Consider the following 15,885-nt stretch of genomic DNA (forward strand, 5'->3'; position numbering starts at 1 on the left):
GCTACAGAAGACAACAGTGTCCAAAACCAGCAACTAGTGGACGGTAACTACAGAGAAAACCAACAAGCGGGTGGGAGGCGCTTGCCTGGCATTCACCCTGGTTCCGTTCTCAGTACTGCAACCCCCTCCCCAACAACTCTGGTAACTTTTTGAGCTGGATGTGCTGTTCCACACCTGTAATCCCAGCACTCGGGAGGCTTGGAGGTAGAAGCCAGAGGATCAGGAGTTCAAGGCCAGCCTGGGTTACCTGAGATTCTGTCTCAAAAAACCAAAACCCAACAACACAATGCTCAGCGAAGAGGTTAAAGTCATTGCTTGGGGGCAGAGTGGCCCCACCTACCAGAGTCTTTTGGAGTCACCAGGAAAGGCCCAGTGGCCCAGCAGGCTCTTTGGAAAGACAGAGGCAGGAAGTACCTGCCTCCAAAATGGCCGGGATAAAATAAGGTCAAGGCAGCTTCTGTCACCCCAGGACCAACAACACAAGAAAGCGATTCCCATGGCCTGTGGTCACCTCTGGACACAGAGCAGGCGCTAACACTAAGGCAGCAGGGCCTGTGGTGATCCGACTTTGTATACTTGGTTGGAGAAGTCTGTCCCCACAGACTATAGACATGGTGGTGGCATCATCCCAGGCCTGAGGCCGCCACGTTTTCAAGTCCTAGGGACCCAGGTGCCCTCCCTGCGTTCTCTCTTTCCCAAGCCACTGGGGACACAGCCCAGCTGTCCGTCCAGAGCTGGAGGTGGAACCGGAAGTCTTGGCCACTTAACGTTGCACCTTGGTCCCTCAGCATCCTCTGGGCCCAGACAGGGAAAACGGGAAGTTGCTAAGTAACTGTGGTCTTACACACTACTTCTGACACACGTCCTGAGAGCAAGCCTCTAGATTCACAACCTGTCCTGGCACCTGGAGAGAAACACTCAGGTGTCTTTCAGCATCACCCGCAACAGTCCGGGGGGGAGGAGAACACAGGCGGTGTCTGGGGAGCCACCAGTCACCCAAGGTGTGACAGGTACTGCCCAAATGCAGGTGTTCCCTGGGAAAATGAGGCCAGCGGCACCAGCGAGCGGGCGGAAGGGCGGGCAGAACCCGTCTCCCCTAGAGCTCTGGGCACCGGCCTCCCGGTTGTCAGCCTGCAGCCGAAAGGTCACAGGCGTGCAGCAAAGTCCCAGTCAAGAGACGCCAGCACCGTTAATACTCCTGATCCCACCATCTCAGGTGGTCTTAAAGTTAATTGTGACTGATCTCTCCTTTGTGTGTGTGTGTGTGTGTGTGTGTGTGTGTGTGTGTGTGTGTGTGTGTGTGTGTGTCCCCATGCGTTTTAAAGCTATCCCCTCTCTTGACAGGGGTAGGGAGTACAGATGATTTCTGTATTTCTTCCGGAATAAAAAAAAAATCAGTGACAGAAACCTGATTCTAAAAGACTATGGATTTGGGGCTTTTGACAGTCGGCATACAAACCACCGTGCAAAGAGCAGGAAATGACAGCTGAGCCAGCGCTGCTGTGGAATAGACAACAGACATCTTCAGGGTGACACGCACCGCAGCTCCAAGTGTCTATTTTCATCTCCCCGTGTTTACGGGGAAGACAGAGGTGTCAGCAGCCCTCTGTGGAGCAGCTTCAATCACACCCTAATTACCGCCAGGAAAGGGGGGTGGCTGGGGAGGCCAGGGAGCTGGAGTGGTGGGAGGCGGAGGAGAGTGGACCAAGAGGAAGAGGTGGGGACCAACCACACAGCTGCAGCAGCTCAAATTCTTGTCGCTTCCCAAGACTGCCGGTTGGCTTGGGCTGAGAAATGTGGTAGAACTGAATAGACTACAAAATCTGCAGGAGTCAGGCTATGGGCTGGGGTGCTTGGACCAGAGGCTCTGGCATCCAGGGGAAGGGGTTTGGGGAGGTGGACAGGATAGCGGGACATAGAGGACAGATTGACTGGAGCCCCAAGGCTCCTTTCTTAGGTACCAGGGCCAAGGCTGGAGGTGGTTGCCATGGTGATGAGAGGCAAGTCAGGGTGGGAGTCTAAGCTATTCTCTAGGCTCTTGTGCCCAGGTGGCCCGTCCTGTGGATCAGATCAGGTCTCTGAGACTAGGCATCCCTGACCTGCTGGGCCGGGCCTCCTGCTTCACACCTCTCCCCTTGCGGTCCATCTGTAATGTTCCACATGAGCACAGCTCTGGGAAGGCCGGACAGACGGGCAGGGTGGCTGGATAAAAGGTCAAGTGTGTTACTCTCAGAAATGAAGTTCAGGGGGCAAGTGGGAGAGAGAACGGGAAGAGAAAGACAGAAGGAAGGAAGTCTGCAAGAGAAGAAAGCTGACCAGGCCTGGTGTGGGGACCTGGGGGTGGGGGGCAGTGTAGGGAGAGGGGGGTGGGTGAGCAGCCATGAAGGGAAGACGAGGCCAGGTGGGACAGGGCAGAGAGGAGAGAGGCCTTGAGAGCCAGGCAGGCAGGAGGGACAGACACAGCCAGGAGGCTGCTTCCCGGGCTCCCTCCTGCCTGCCTCCTCCTCCTCCTCCCCACTGATTTCATTTACTTCACTTAATTAGGCCCCCTCCAGAGTTAAAAAGATAACGTGAATAGCCACAATACAGCAAAGCCACACCATCTGAGGCTCCCACCGCCGCCCTCAGTCCCTGACCCTGTGGTTCCCCACAAGGGTCTTCCAGCCGGACCACCTAGACCCAGGTTGCTGATGCTCCCAATTCCCCATGCTCCTGCCCCCTAAGAAAAAAAAACAGACGATTAATGAACGCCAATTACCAGCTTTGTAAAATCAATACAAATGACATTTCCCCCACATACACCGAGATCCGGAAAACCCCAGCTCTGCCCTCAGCATAATCAATGATTAACAGTGTCTCTGTCACTGTACACCTAATAAACTCCTCAAGGGGAGTCCATGGTACCCTCATTAATTGTCTGTTTTTGCTTTCTCACGGAGAAATGTTTGGAGTGCAGAAATAAAAACAGGATACCCTAAAATTACCAAGCATAAAAACTGCCAAGTGGGGACTCCTGAAGAGCTCTCCTAGGCTGGCCCTTCCTTTTGAAGATCAGTGTTTCAGAGATGGAAAGCAACTTGCCTAAGGTTACACAGCAGTTTCCCTCCCCAAGACTAAAACCCTGTGCTTTTAAGGACAGCTACCCAGGGGTATACACACAGTATCTAGGCAGAGTTGAGGACTGAGCTCCAGGCTTTTCTGTGGGTGTCAAGGAGCCACGTGGGGACACCCTTAACTCCATGTGGCTCTTCTAGGGAATCTCAGTCAGGAGGATGGTCTACCTCCAAGACTCAACACCCAAACCCATTTCACATGCGAGAAGTCAAGGCTCAGGAGGCTAAGCTGATTCTCAACGGAATGGAATCAGGATCAGGACTCAGGCTCTCCAGAGACACACCACCACCACCAGCACCAGCACCAGGCCATCTGCCCCCACCCATCCTCTCTATCCTCTCTTTCCATCACACTTTCAAACAGCTGGGGGTTATGCGACTGCCATCTTTCCTGATTACTGCACCCCAGCCCTTTATCATTACCTCCTTCTGATCACTTAGTTCCTCCACCCAGCAGGATGACATTTCAGAGTCGGGTCTGGCCAACCCTTACCTCCCCAGAAGAGGGGGCCAGTAACTAGCCTGTTCGATTGGCTGTACCCACCAGGGGCACTGGCTTGTGCCTGGAGTCCATAGGATGTTGCCACAACCAAGTAGCAGAGTGTGACTGGTATCTGACATACCTGAGTCGCACTGGGCCTTCGAGGGCCCAAGGCTGCCTTTGTACTCCCCGGAATCCCCCTGGGGATTGCAAGCCATTGACACCTCCACAGAATCTGTTCATACTATCATGGGTGGATCTGAACCTGGATCTGTCCATTTCCACAGCCCAGGCTCTTAGACCGCCACCCTATGCCTCCCTGGGCAGACGCCTGTCTGAGTCCTGCCTATAACTTGCAGTGAGCCCGTGCCCTTCAGGTCTGCCCATCTGTAAAACTAGGTGCTAGTTTCTCCCAAGGCCCCTTTAGCTGCCTTGGAGGAATGCCTTTGTGTGGCTCCCAAGGGCAGGTGGAGACAAAGGGCCATTTAATCAGATGTTAAATGGGTAAGAGACAAAGGTAGACTGGGAATGAAGAGACACTCATTAGCCTATTGTTCTTTACAAGGCCTTCTCAAGAGAGCTGCAGTTGTGCGGATTCTCACGGATTTTCACGGGTGATCAATCTGAGAAGAGGCAACTCCAGCGCTGCCCTCCCCCCTCAACTATCAGAGGCAGACCCAGGATATACTATGGGAAACTGAGGCCCAGAGATCACCAGGCCAGGTCCCGGGATCTTCACCTCCTCTAACAGCTGACATCTACCCATCAGCTCTCTTAGGACTCTCAATTTAAAAATGTCTCTAAGGACCAAGGCTGGGACTGAACCTTGGCCTGGTTATTTGGCTGTTACCTTCTCCAATCAACCACAGAAGCAAAGTGATCTGAAGACTCTACCAGTGTGTCACTGGTATTTAAATATTCAGGTGCCCAGTTCAGTCAGGGGCCCTAAGTGCCAAAATAATGAGAGTCCCCTAAAAACATTGCACACACACACACACACACACACACACACACACACACACACACACACACGCACACACACACGCACACACACACACCTGGAATGGAATGGAGATGCTCATGGATGGGGAAACTGAGGAGAAAGGGGGTACAGAGAGTAAAACGACACATGGCTAACAGGGAGTCATGAAAGAACAGAGGCACCTGCCTGGGGACCAACCCCACATAAGCCTGGGATCAACTCTCCATCCCCCAGCCAAGAAGGGGATCTGATGACCCCATGGTGGCAGCCTACACCAGCCAAAGTAGCAGGCATGCCACAGAAAAGTGTCTCTCTGTTCCTGGCCAAAAGGCCTTGGAGACATGCCAGAAGTGGCCTGGCCTGCTCAGGGCTCCTGCCTGCAGCTCACAGCGCCCTCCCTGGCCGGAGTCCCACTCTGCTGCCTGCCTGGTGCTAGAGAAGTGCCTTAATGAGCACGAAATTGGCCCTGCATGGTCCGCCTCTTAACCTGGCCGGCCCGCCTGTGACACAAGACAGCCTGACCTCTAGGCCGACCTCTCTCCTAGACCCCTCCCGGCTCTAGAGGCAACTCCTCTCACGGCGCCCTGGGAAGTCAGGGGCAAAGTCGGGGTATAAGAGAAAGAAGGGGAAGCCGCGGTGGGTGGCGTGGGGTGAATGGTCACATCCATATGGCACAGGTGTCTCTGGAGGTGCCAAAGCAGGCCTCAGGGGGTGCTGAGGCCCCAGGGTGCTGAACACACTTACCCCGGGACTTCATTCCAATGAAGCGGTTCTCCACGATGTCGATGCGACCCACTCCGTGCTTGCCCCTGGGAAAGAACAGGTCACTTGGACTCAGGTGCTGCCACAAGGCTTGGGGACAGAGGCCACCCACTGAGCAGGTGGCTCTGGCTTGCCTAAAGAACTACTTATGGGCATATTGTCTCTGTGTCAGGTCCTACGACTCAGCTTAGAGAACACCTGAGCCAGGAAAACAGGCCCAAATGGACAGGCAGGTAAACTAAGGTCCTGAATGAAAAGGGCGAATCGTCTGGGTCATGCTGGGTGCCCCCTGCTTCACCCGTTACCTCTGATCTGGGACTTGCGTGGCCCCAGGCCTCTCTAAGACTCATCTTTCTTTGTGTCCTGATGCCTGCTGTAGGAGGTAGTGGTAGCCCTGGAGCTTTTATCTTCGTGGGTTGTGGGTTTAAATAAAGACTACCAGGACTCTCCTGCCAAACCAACATGGTCCAGGAGACTCTGTGTCTACAGGGCCAAACCAGCCAGCCCTCCAGGTCATGAAGCTCAGGTGTGACCAGTGTTTGCTGGAGGTGGCATTCCCAGGAGAGTGGGCAGTCTGTGGACACTCACGCAACTTCGTTCAGGTACATGAAGAGCTCCAAGGATGTGCGGTGGGTAGTGCCATCTTTGATGTTGGTCACCTTCACAGGGACCCCTAGGGCAGAAAGGGAGAGCAGTGTGCCTCCGGGCTGGGGCTCAGCGGAGCAGCCTGTGCCCAGCCACCCCACCCTCTCCCTCCACCCACATCGCCTTAAATGGATGTGACAGATATGGAGTCCCAATGACTCCTTCAAAGCCCTGTGCTGGGGGGAGAGAAGGGGCGAGAAAGCCCCCCAGAATGAAAGGGAAAAATGCAATAAAAACGCTCGCCCCCTCCCTCCCATTCTCTCTGCCCCTTTAGCATTTAGGGGCTGTGAAATTGGAACCAGGCCCTGAACTAATTGAATTTCACGCTTGGCCATTGTCTTACCAGTAAGCACCTTCTGTCCCCACCAGCTACCCGGGGGCCGCCTGGCCGAGGTGCAGCCAAACCCTTCGAGTACGCACAGGCGTGTGTGCACGCGCGTGCACACACACATGCATCTAAGCAGCGCTCTGCCCCGCTTGCCAGGTGGACAGGGACCTCTCAGCCTCCGCCTTGCACCCCAGACCCTCAGAAAGCCACCTGATGGATGAGCTGGGGTTGTGCCCACGCCGGCAGACACCCATGAATTCTGAAATTCTGTGTTGTCTGGGGTGGTAGGAGGGAGACAGACAAGGCTCAGCCAGGGAAGGGCCATGTCGAGGGGGGCGGTGGGGAGGGGGCAGTGGGTGGGTTTGGGGTTGACTTTGAATAGCAAGGGGCACTTTCTCGAGCGGTGTGAAATGGGTAATAAATGTATTAGGGGGCTAACAAGAGAGCCGTAACAGTGACAAAGAAAAGCTGTTCAAAGTTGGCGGCTAATCCCCCACCCATCTGCCTGGCTCATTACCATGTAGCCAGCCATCGGGTGCCAATCAGGACTCAATAGCAGCTTTGGAGTCTTTATTAGCCGGGCGCCGTTCGGAGGGGCTCTGCTCAGGGCGCTGACAGCCTCGCCATTCTTAACCCCCATTTCCAGGGGTTTTATAACTTGGTTGTAAATTGCTATTAAATGTAAGTCTGCCCAATAATGAACCTTAAGCCCCCTCGCCACCCCCTACCCCTCGCCTCTCCCTTTCTCTCCATCCCTGGTCCTATTATCACCCAACGCTGGGGCCGTGGATGGGGCCTGCCTGGGAGGAGAGGTTGACATTGTTGGTGCTGCCGCCGGAGAAAGCCTCTTAGCTTTTAAAATAGTTAATAATTAGATTAAAACTTCAAATAAATTAACTAGAGAGTGAATGAGGACTAGGAAGGGAGGGGGCCTCCCTCTTTCTCTCCACAGCCGCCTCTTCCTCAACTCCGCCCGGGGCTGTCCTGCTCCTCCAGGACGGGCTGTTGGAGGCTTGTGCCCGGGACCCTCTGGACCTCCTGCTCACCTCCCGCCCTCTGCTCTCCCAGCTCTCAGGGGTCGGAGGGCCCTGTGGGAGAAGCCTGCAGTGTGGTGTGGCCCATCCTACCATCTGCTCAGAGTAAGCTCCAGGGAGACCCCTTGCTCCCAACAGAAGGCTTCAGAGGGACCCATGGCTGCCACTGTGTTTAGGGTTCCAACCAAGGTCTCTTTGGTCCCTAGGTAGTGTGAGATTCAAGCTGACACAAAGGAGGTACCCACGGGCAGGTCAGGCAGCTCCTTGGGAGAGGTGGAGGGGTGGTTAGCCAAGCCATTATAGTACCACATCCTCACTCTAGCCACACCTTATGCTGGGTACCTGCAAACAGCCTTTCCACAGCCTGTTTTAGAGGCATGTACACCTCAGGCCCAGAGAGGTGATGTTCCACAAGGTCATAGCAGCCAGGGGACACCTGGAGCTGCCCTCAGCCTCTCTCCTCCCCCATCACCCAGTGCTCCAATTCTGAGGTACCTTGGAGAGAGTGTGAGCATCAGCCTGGGGCCCCTTTGTGGCTGGCTGGCTTCCCTGCCTGAGCTGTGTTACCTCCTGCCTCCCTAGCTCCTGCTGGGTACCATCTCCTTCAGGAAGCCTTCCTGGAAGTGTCCCTTCTTGTATCCCTACACCCTCTCTCAATTGAGCTCTGTTCCAGTCTCCAGGCATGTCCATGCTCAATTCCTTCCTCCAGGGCAAGAGGTGGGATCCAGCTGGGCAGTAACTTTGAGTCCAGGTAACTGGAGACCCCGGACAGCTGAGTTAGGATGAGCCAAGCTTTGTGAGCAGAGTCTCAATGGAGTCTTCAGGGTCCCTCCGTGGCTAACTTGCCACTACTAAGCACTTTGTGGTGGCAGCACCTGGCTGGATGCTCTCCTTGTACACTAGGAAAATAGCAGGTACTCCCACCCCCAGTTTATAGATGGGGAAACTGAGGCTCAAGGACACAGAGAGCTACTTTAGGACAGAAGGTTCTCTGCCAAGATCTGATGTCAGCACACTGGACTACAGCCTGGGAAACCCTCCTCCTAAGCTTGGAGGCTCCCACTGTCGGGAACCTTCGAGGCCCCTGCCTGTGCTCCCGCTTCCAGGAATGCAAGGAGTCAGATGGCTTAGTAGGTGGGAAAAGGAGGCCAGCCCCTTAAAGTCACCCGCTTTCATTCTTGATGGGTAGGCACATACCTTTTTTGAATTCTATCTCAAGGACATCTGGGCTGTTGGGTGCTTTGGCAGGGTCCTGGGTCTTTGTGTAGAGACCTGGAGGTGCTTGGTTCTAAAGGACAAAGAGGTATGAAGTTGGGACACCGTGAGCCACACCACACCTCCTGCAGGCACCTGTACCTCCTCGTCCCTGTCCAGGACCGCTGGCCCCTGGCACTTCCCCATCAGCCAGTGGGTCGAGCGGACTCCCAGCTCCCAGCTAGCCCCGCCTGCCAGGGGCCTGAGAAACAAAGGGCTCAAGAAATCAGACAATTTTTCCCCTCAACTTGATCTCATCTTTTTCTTTGACGCCCCCACAGCTGGAGACAGAATAGCAGGAGAGAAGCAAGTCAGGCAGGAAAGAGTGTGACTTCACAGGACTGCTGCGCACAGGCTTCCCGGGAGCCGCACGCACGCTCGCTCGCTCACTCGCGCCAGTGCCTGGAATTGGGGTTTATTCTGCACTGACCGCAAAACTAATGACTGCGTGTGACCCCAGCAGGTGCTCTAGCGGGCCAAGCCGTCCCTGGGGTCCCCGAGGTTAATACTCACGGGGAGAAAAGAGAAGAACAAAGCAAAAACCATTTGGAAACACATCAACCTTTATGTATATTTTGTCTTGGGTGCGTTAGAAAATGGGCCTCTCTTCCTTAGGAGGAGGTGGAGGGCTGCTTGCTGCCCAGGAGTTTCTTGAAATTCCCTCTCGCCTCTAGAGGCTCCAGCTCCTCCTCAACCCAAGCCTGAAGCCTGGATATTTGCCACCCTGAGGCTGGGAGCCTGTGGACCTGACTGCTCAAGTTTGCCCGGGGGCATCCTGTGCCCAGCTGTTCTGTCCACCTGCTGACATCTGGGAATCCCAGCCGGCAGCTTTTCCTTTCACAATCTCGAGCTCATTCACACACCACTGCTCATTTTGGAGTCCCAAGCAGCCTTGCCTGTCAGGAACAAATGTTGTCCCATCTCCAGGGCAGAAATGGAGGCTGCAGGGAGCCACTGTTGACTGCTAAGTTTTGCACCAACCATGCTCTACACGAAACAGTCCAGGCCACCTAGCACATAGGAGGGGAAACCACAAGACCCTCAACATCTGTGGGTTTTGCTTTGTGTCGTTTTTGTAGACAGGATCTCATGTAACCCAGGTTGGCCTTGAACCTCTGATCTTCCTGCCCCTTAACTCCAGTGCTGGGATTGCCACCACACTCAACTGAGACAGACTTTGGAACGGAGGAAAACATCCCTAAGGCAGATGTCAGGCTGTGGTGCCTTCAGAAGGCAGCTGTAATTATTTGAGCCTCGGTTTTTATCCGGGGAAAGGATATGTGCCCTTAACTGTCTTAAAGTTTAAATGTAACACATGAAATGTTAAGCAAGGGCTGGTATGGATGGTAACTCCCTCTGAAGGTGGGATGTCAGCTTAGAGATGGATACTGTGCCTCTCTCCAGAAGAGACCACAGAAAGGCACCCTGGGACACTTACCCATCAGCTCTGTGCTGGAGTGACCAACGACCTTATTTTCCCTGCCCCCCCCCCCAGATTTAACACCCAAAGTGTCATGTGTCAAGAATCCTTGGTGCCACACAGCGGTAAGGTTATCACTCAACTACTGAGCTCCAAGGGACCCTGGGCTGGCAGCCACACACTCCCAAAGTGCTATTTGTGTGGGGACACAGAATGGCCTTAAAGACAGACCCAGGGAGGTGTGAAGGGTCCACACCTTCCCCCACCCTGCAACAAGAGATCTTCAGGAACCAGAGGGGAAAATAAGACTGGAGAAGCGGTTGGTCCAAATCACACCTTAGTGCTCTTTCAGAATCTCCTGCTGCTTCCCAGCTGCTATGGCAACCTGGGCTGAGGAACAGTGTGATGCCTATGGCAGAGTCACACCATTCATCATGGAGCAGCCTTCAGAGAAATGCCATGTTCCCAGACCCACTCTGGGTAGTGCATAAGAGGCCTGAAGTTCAGCTCCAAGGACCTCAGGGTGACCGGTGCAGCAGCCGCTTCCTCACATGTCCAGAGCTCCTCCCATCTCTGTCTATAGTGACCGCAGCCACTTCAGTTTTGAACCTGTCCTTTCTCTGGCTACATGGCCTAGCAGTAGAGGATGGATGCCTTGCGAAAGACAAGAGACAGGAAGGTCGTTGGGACAGGACAAGTTCACACACTCTACAGCAGCAATCAGGGCAGGGATGGGCAGCTGTCAGCCTCATTCCATCAAATAACTAAATAGAAATAAACTGATGTTTGCTTTGCATTCTGAGCTCATGGGGGGCCAGCCTTCTTTTTAACTCTCCCTCCGAAAAGCCCAGTTCAAATGACAAATAGTTCATTGCTGAGTATCTGGTGCCATTTATCCACCCCAGCGGGAGGGCTCACTTCCAATGTCATCTGGGTTGGCTTGAGGAGAGAGAGAGAGAGAGAGAGAGAGAGAGAGAGAGAGAGAGAGAGAGAGAGAGAGAGAGGCGGGAGTTGGGGTGGGGATCGAAAGAAAGCACGAAATAGGTCCCGTGAAGGAGGGATTGCAGCAAATGGCCCATGAACTAACCCATGATGTAGAGGCATGATGGATGTGGGGGTGGCTTAGTCACCCATCAGATATGGCGGCCGGCGGCTGAATGAACTCTTTCACTGTGGGCCATATGAAGTTAAAGCAAGTAAATTTCTATCTTTCTTCGTATTAGCTGCCTCATTGCCCTTCAATCAGCCCTGGCGGAGGCAGAAAATGGCTCAGCCATCTGCCTCCAACCCTCCCTTCCGCAGACCTCGGTTCTTTTTTGGGGAGGGGGGAGGGGCCCCTTGAAGCTCTCAGTGTTCCTCCCTGAGGGTGGGGGAGGACGGGGGGGGGCGCTGCATAGAGCAGGGGGACACAGAAGCAAAAGCATCTGGGTGCTGTAGGATGGGGGGAGCCTCCACGGCCAGGACAGCACTGGGGACAATGTCGGTCCCCTGGCCAGAGTGGAGGGAGTGGCTGGGACTCTGGCGCGTCCCTCAGCAGCCACGCTGGTGCTCGGCACTCTACGCAGCCTGTTCCCACTGCTCGATGTGGGGACAGTGGTGGGAAGCTGTACAGTAGTGAGAAGTAGAGATTTAGGGTTCTGATGCAGGGTACTTGTCTCTGGGACCTGATGGTGACAGTACCTTTGATCGGGACATGTGAGCCCTGGGACCCAGATCCATCCATAGTGACATAGTAATCATACTAAATCTCAGGCTCCAAGCTGCTCATGCGGCTTCAGCTCTGCTTCCTCAGTTCTGAGATGGCCAATTGGGGCTTTTTGCTTCTCTAGTGAGGCTAGACCACAGGCTGCTGAGAGAAGGTTGGGGGTTTTTCCCAGTGTCCCTGGGCCCACAGGAGCTAGCCTGGAAGTCTAGAGATGCTTGCGCAGTGGTTCAGTTCTGGGCCCCCCTCGGTGTGACTGACTGGCTAATGAGCAGTGGTTGGCCTGAGTGTCATGGGGTCAGCAGAGCATGAACTGGAAAAACCTGTGGCCAGCAGGCAGCAGCCCCATGGGCCCATCAGTCCCCAGGGTGGGCTGGGGTGGGGGCAAGGGCACCAGCTTTCCCTGGTGACAAGTGTCGCCTCTGCGCTCATACCCAGCACAGCCTGTTCCTACTGCTTGACGAGGGGAGCTCTGAGCAGATCTAGGACGCCTAGTCTTAACCCGCCTGCAGAGAGGGCAAGACTCTCATCCCCCTGCCTCAGAGCTTGCCCCATGCCATGCTAAGCACTTTCTAATTCTACTCTGTGCAAAGAGGAACTGGAGCCTCAGACAGGATGGGAGAACTAGGCCACCGAGGGCCCCAGCTCCAGTTCTTGCTCAGATGTGTTGCTGCTCTGGGCCTCAGTTTCCCTACCCATACAAGGAGATTGCTCAGTCAGAATCCAAGGAAATCAAAGCAAGAAATGAACGCTGGGCTCTTCATTTTAGGATGGCCATCACAGCCTGGTGCTGCCAGGGTAGGGAACATGGGGATGGGGTCAGTGGAGTGCAGACCTGGGCAAGGGGGTACCCTGGGACCTTGGCATGGGGCTCCTGACCCAAACTGCCCTGCCGGCCTTCAGATCCCCCAGGCCCAGCTGCCCAAATTCTCCAATGTCTTTCAAAGCAGACTAACCCTCCAAAGTAGCCACCCAGGGTGTGGGGCTGGGCCAGGAACTGGAGTCATTCCCTTGGGGACAAAGACATTCTTCTCTTCCCATGAGAGGCTTGCCCTGCCTCCCCCACTTCCCACAGTGGGCAGGAGGAGGCAACGAAGCCCCTGGGGAGAGAAACCTTACCATTTGAAATGGGTCTGCAGGTTCATCTTGGCCAAGCCAGGAGGCCAAGCCAGGATGGGTGTGAACACAGACCCAGACAAATAGCTCATTGGGCTCGAGCCCTCACACCCCAATCCAGGCAGTGGCCCAGTGTCTGCCCATAGCTGGTGGGCACAAGCTGCGCCCCCCCACAAGTGCCTCATCTGCTTAATCACTTCTCTATTGTCTTTCAATCACACTTTCTCTCTGCTCCCCTGAAATGGTTCCGTCCACTATTCATGTCTACAGCAATTAGAAAAAGAATACCAGGGAAGTGGGGGGTGGAGTGGGTGGGGGGAACAGGACTCAGAGGGTGGCCCGTGGGGAGACGTTGGGAGATCGGCACGCATAATTACCCCGGCCCCTCATGAAATTTCACATTAGGCCTCGCATGCATCGGGCAGCATGACTGTGGAGGGTTTACCGCCACAGGTAGCCGGCTCCCAGGCATGGGCTTGCTTACCTTGGGGTTTTCCAGGATTCCCGCCTCGTAGCTGTAGGGGAGAGATGAGTTGAGTATACATAGTAATGTCATGTACACCGTGACCATCCTGTGAGTTACCCACAAGTCCAGTCTGCCTTTTCTGTTTGCCAAAGCCCACACTGCCAACCTTACCCAGAACATTCTGAGCCAGCCCAGTTAACTGCAGGTTGCAAGGAAGGGCTGGGGTCCCCCCTCAGTCTTGTGGGTACAGCCCTGGGACACCACAGATGGGACCCCTGCCTTCAGCACTCATTCTAGTCTGGTCCTTTTTCATCCTTGAGGTTCTAACCTCAGAGTCCACTTCCCCTGGGAAGTTGTCCCCAATACCCCAGGAAACCAGGCCTGCCAGGTCAATACGTAGGGCTTGTCTGCACAGAGTGGAAGGGAACACAGCAAAGTCAAGCCCGGGAACAGAGGGGCTGTGCTTTCTCACTCTTTCCAATTTATTTGTATTTTATACGTATGAGTGTTTGCCTACATGTATGTATGTGCACCATGTGTGTGCAGTGCCCATGGAGGCCAGAAGAGGGTGCTGGAGTTACAGACGGTCATGAGCCACCATGTGGGTGCTGGGAACCAAACACAGGTCCTCTGCAAGAGCTGCCAGTGCTCTTAACCACTGGGCCATCTCCTCAGTACCAGGAGGGGCTGGACTTACCTGATGTGCATAAGGTTCTCATCCATACTCCAGGGACTCTTGGGTGTGACAGGGATGGGGATTCCATGTTGCTACAGATGAAGACAAAATAGTCATAGTGAGGCTCCTGTAAGGGCACGTGAAGGTCATGCTCCACTGCCTGGGATCCCTCAAGGTGCCAGTGAGCCCCCTATTCAAGTCTCTCTCCCCTCACTCAGGGAGGGAGGGAGAGTCTTAACCACTGGAGTGTCCTCATTCATTAGAAGACAGTAGAATGGAGGCTGACCTTGGAGTTCCTTCCAGAAGATATCATGAGTCCACACTCCCAGGACCCCAGAAGCACTTAGGGGCAGGTACTGGCTAAGCATTTCTTGGCACCTGCTGCTGATGCCTACCATATCCTAAGATCTGGGGGCTCTAACAGCCTAAGTATCTACCGTGAGCCTCAAGTGGACCACAGAGGCATCCACCCTGAGTCTACAGTACTTCACGTGGACCCAGTGAAAGGAGAAACACCTATAGGAGCCTCCATCACAAGGTATCTTCTGGGAGTCATCCCTCCAAGTCACGCAATCACTCTACAGACCCTAAAAATAGAGCCAGGCAGCTCCGACTCATTAGTGTGGCTTGTTGCTGTTTGATTTCCAAATGGTCCTCACCATTGCTGAAGGTGATCTGCCCAGACCCCAGGCCAGGCAGTGGCTGGCCACCCTTACAGTCTATCTTGCTCAGTTTCCAGTGGAGAGGAGGCGACTGCCTCTGTGCACTTCTGTGCACAGACACCCGCATGAGAGCTGAGCTTCAGCTCAGAAAGTGCTACACCTTCCAACTCTAGTGGGCACAGGATAGATGGCCAGGTCAATGGCCCCTGAAACCTCTCGGGACCCTCTGCACCTCAGCCCTGTGGTCACAGTGGGAACCTCAGCTCCCACTGGTACCACTCAGGGACTGTGTCTGGGGATACGTTTGCCTACCTAGCTCACAGGCTGGTACCTAGGACTCTCGAGCCCTCCACCCAATGTGGGCTGGAGAGGAAGACCCTTGGGGTGCTCCTTTGGCTAAACTTAAAAACAAAAACACACACAAGAAAAGCCCAGCAACCCCCAGGACAAGCCACCACTGCCCCCGAAATGTTTGTCCTTTGTTTAAAGAGCAGAGGCAACTGCAATGCATCACTTCCCGGCTGCTCAATGCAGATCTAGTGCTCACACTTGCTCTGTGCTCTCTCTCCATGTGGAGCTGACAGGCTGGGGACCAGGACTTTGCCAGAGAGTGCTAGTGACATCTGAGGGCGCATTGTTGGGTAGCTGAGAAAAGCGGCTGGCCAGGTTCCCTGGAGCCTTTGTTTCGGGGTGGGGTAGGACCCTCGCCTCTTTCCTCTTTCTCAGTTGGGCTCAGTCACTGAGCAAGGGGAGGAGCGTGGGGAGGACGGCAGGGAGGAGCAGGGCTATGCTCGGCAGAGTCGGGGAAGCTGACTAGAGCAGAGTCCAGGCTGGAGAGTCCATCTCTCCACTCTTCTCCATCCTCACCTCAACCCTAAAGACTCCCAGGTTAACTCCCAGGATAGCAATACCTCAGCCAGGGGCAGGTGCTGTGGGTGGAACGGGGGGGGGGAGGGGCGGGGGGGGGGACATGGGGGCAGCGGCAGTCAGGGAGCAGGCGGTGGGGCGGTGTGGTGGTGGGGCGGTGTGGTGGTGGGGCGGTGTGGTGGTGGGGCGGTGTGGTGGTGGGGCGGTGTGGTGGTGGGGCGGTGTGGTGGTGGGGCCGTGGGGCAGGTGCTGTTCCAGTGTCCACCTGGAACTCTGGTGTAGCATTAGTTACCTTTAGTAGTAATTTTTTTGGGTGCGGGAGATCGAACCCTGGAACTCCCCATGTTAAATGAGCATCTGCTCCAGTCCTCTCTCTC

General features: G+C 54.9%; 1 protein-coding gene across 1 annotated transcript in view; it reads right to left on the minus strand.

Annotated features, from left to right (window-relative positions):
- Window positions 1-15,885, minus strand: part of Ass1 (argininosuccinate synthase 1) — a 51,331-nt gene that overhangs the window by 14,494 nt on the left and 20,952 nt on the right. Inside the window, exons 8-12 of the mRNA XM_006983441.4 lie at window positions 14,001-14,071; window positions 13,322-13,352; window positions 8,543-8,633; window positions 5,927-6,011; window positions 5,321-5,385 (exon numbers count right to left, since the gene is read on the minus strand). Coding sequence (XP_006983503.1) covers window positions 5,321-5,385; window positions 5,927-6,011; window positions 8,543-8,633; window positions 13,322-13,352; window positions 14,001-14,071 — 343 coding nt within the window. The remainder of the gene's footprint in view (window positions 1-5,320; window positions 5,386-5,926; window positions 6,012-8,542; window positions 8,634-13,321; window positions 13,353-14,000; window positions 14,072-15,885) is intronic.

The sequence above is a fragment of the Peromyscus maniculatus genome, chromosome 4 (assembly GCF_049852395.1).
Source record: "Peromyscus maniculatus bairdii isolate BWxNUB_F1_BW_parent chromosome 4, HU_Pman_BW_mat_3.1, whole genome shotgun sequence".
NCBI classification, from domain to species: Eukaryota; Metazoa; Chordata; class Mammalia; order Rodentia; family Cricetidae; genus Peromyscus; species Peromyscus maniculatus.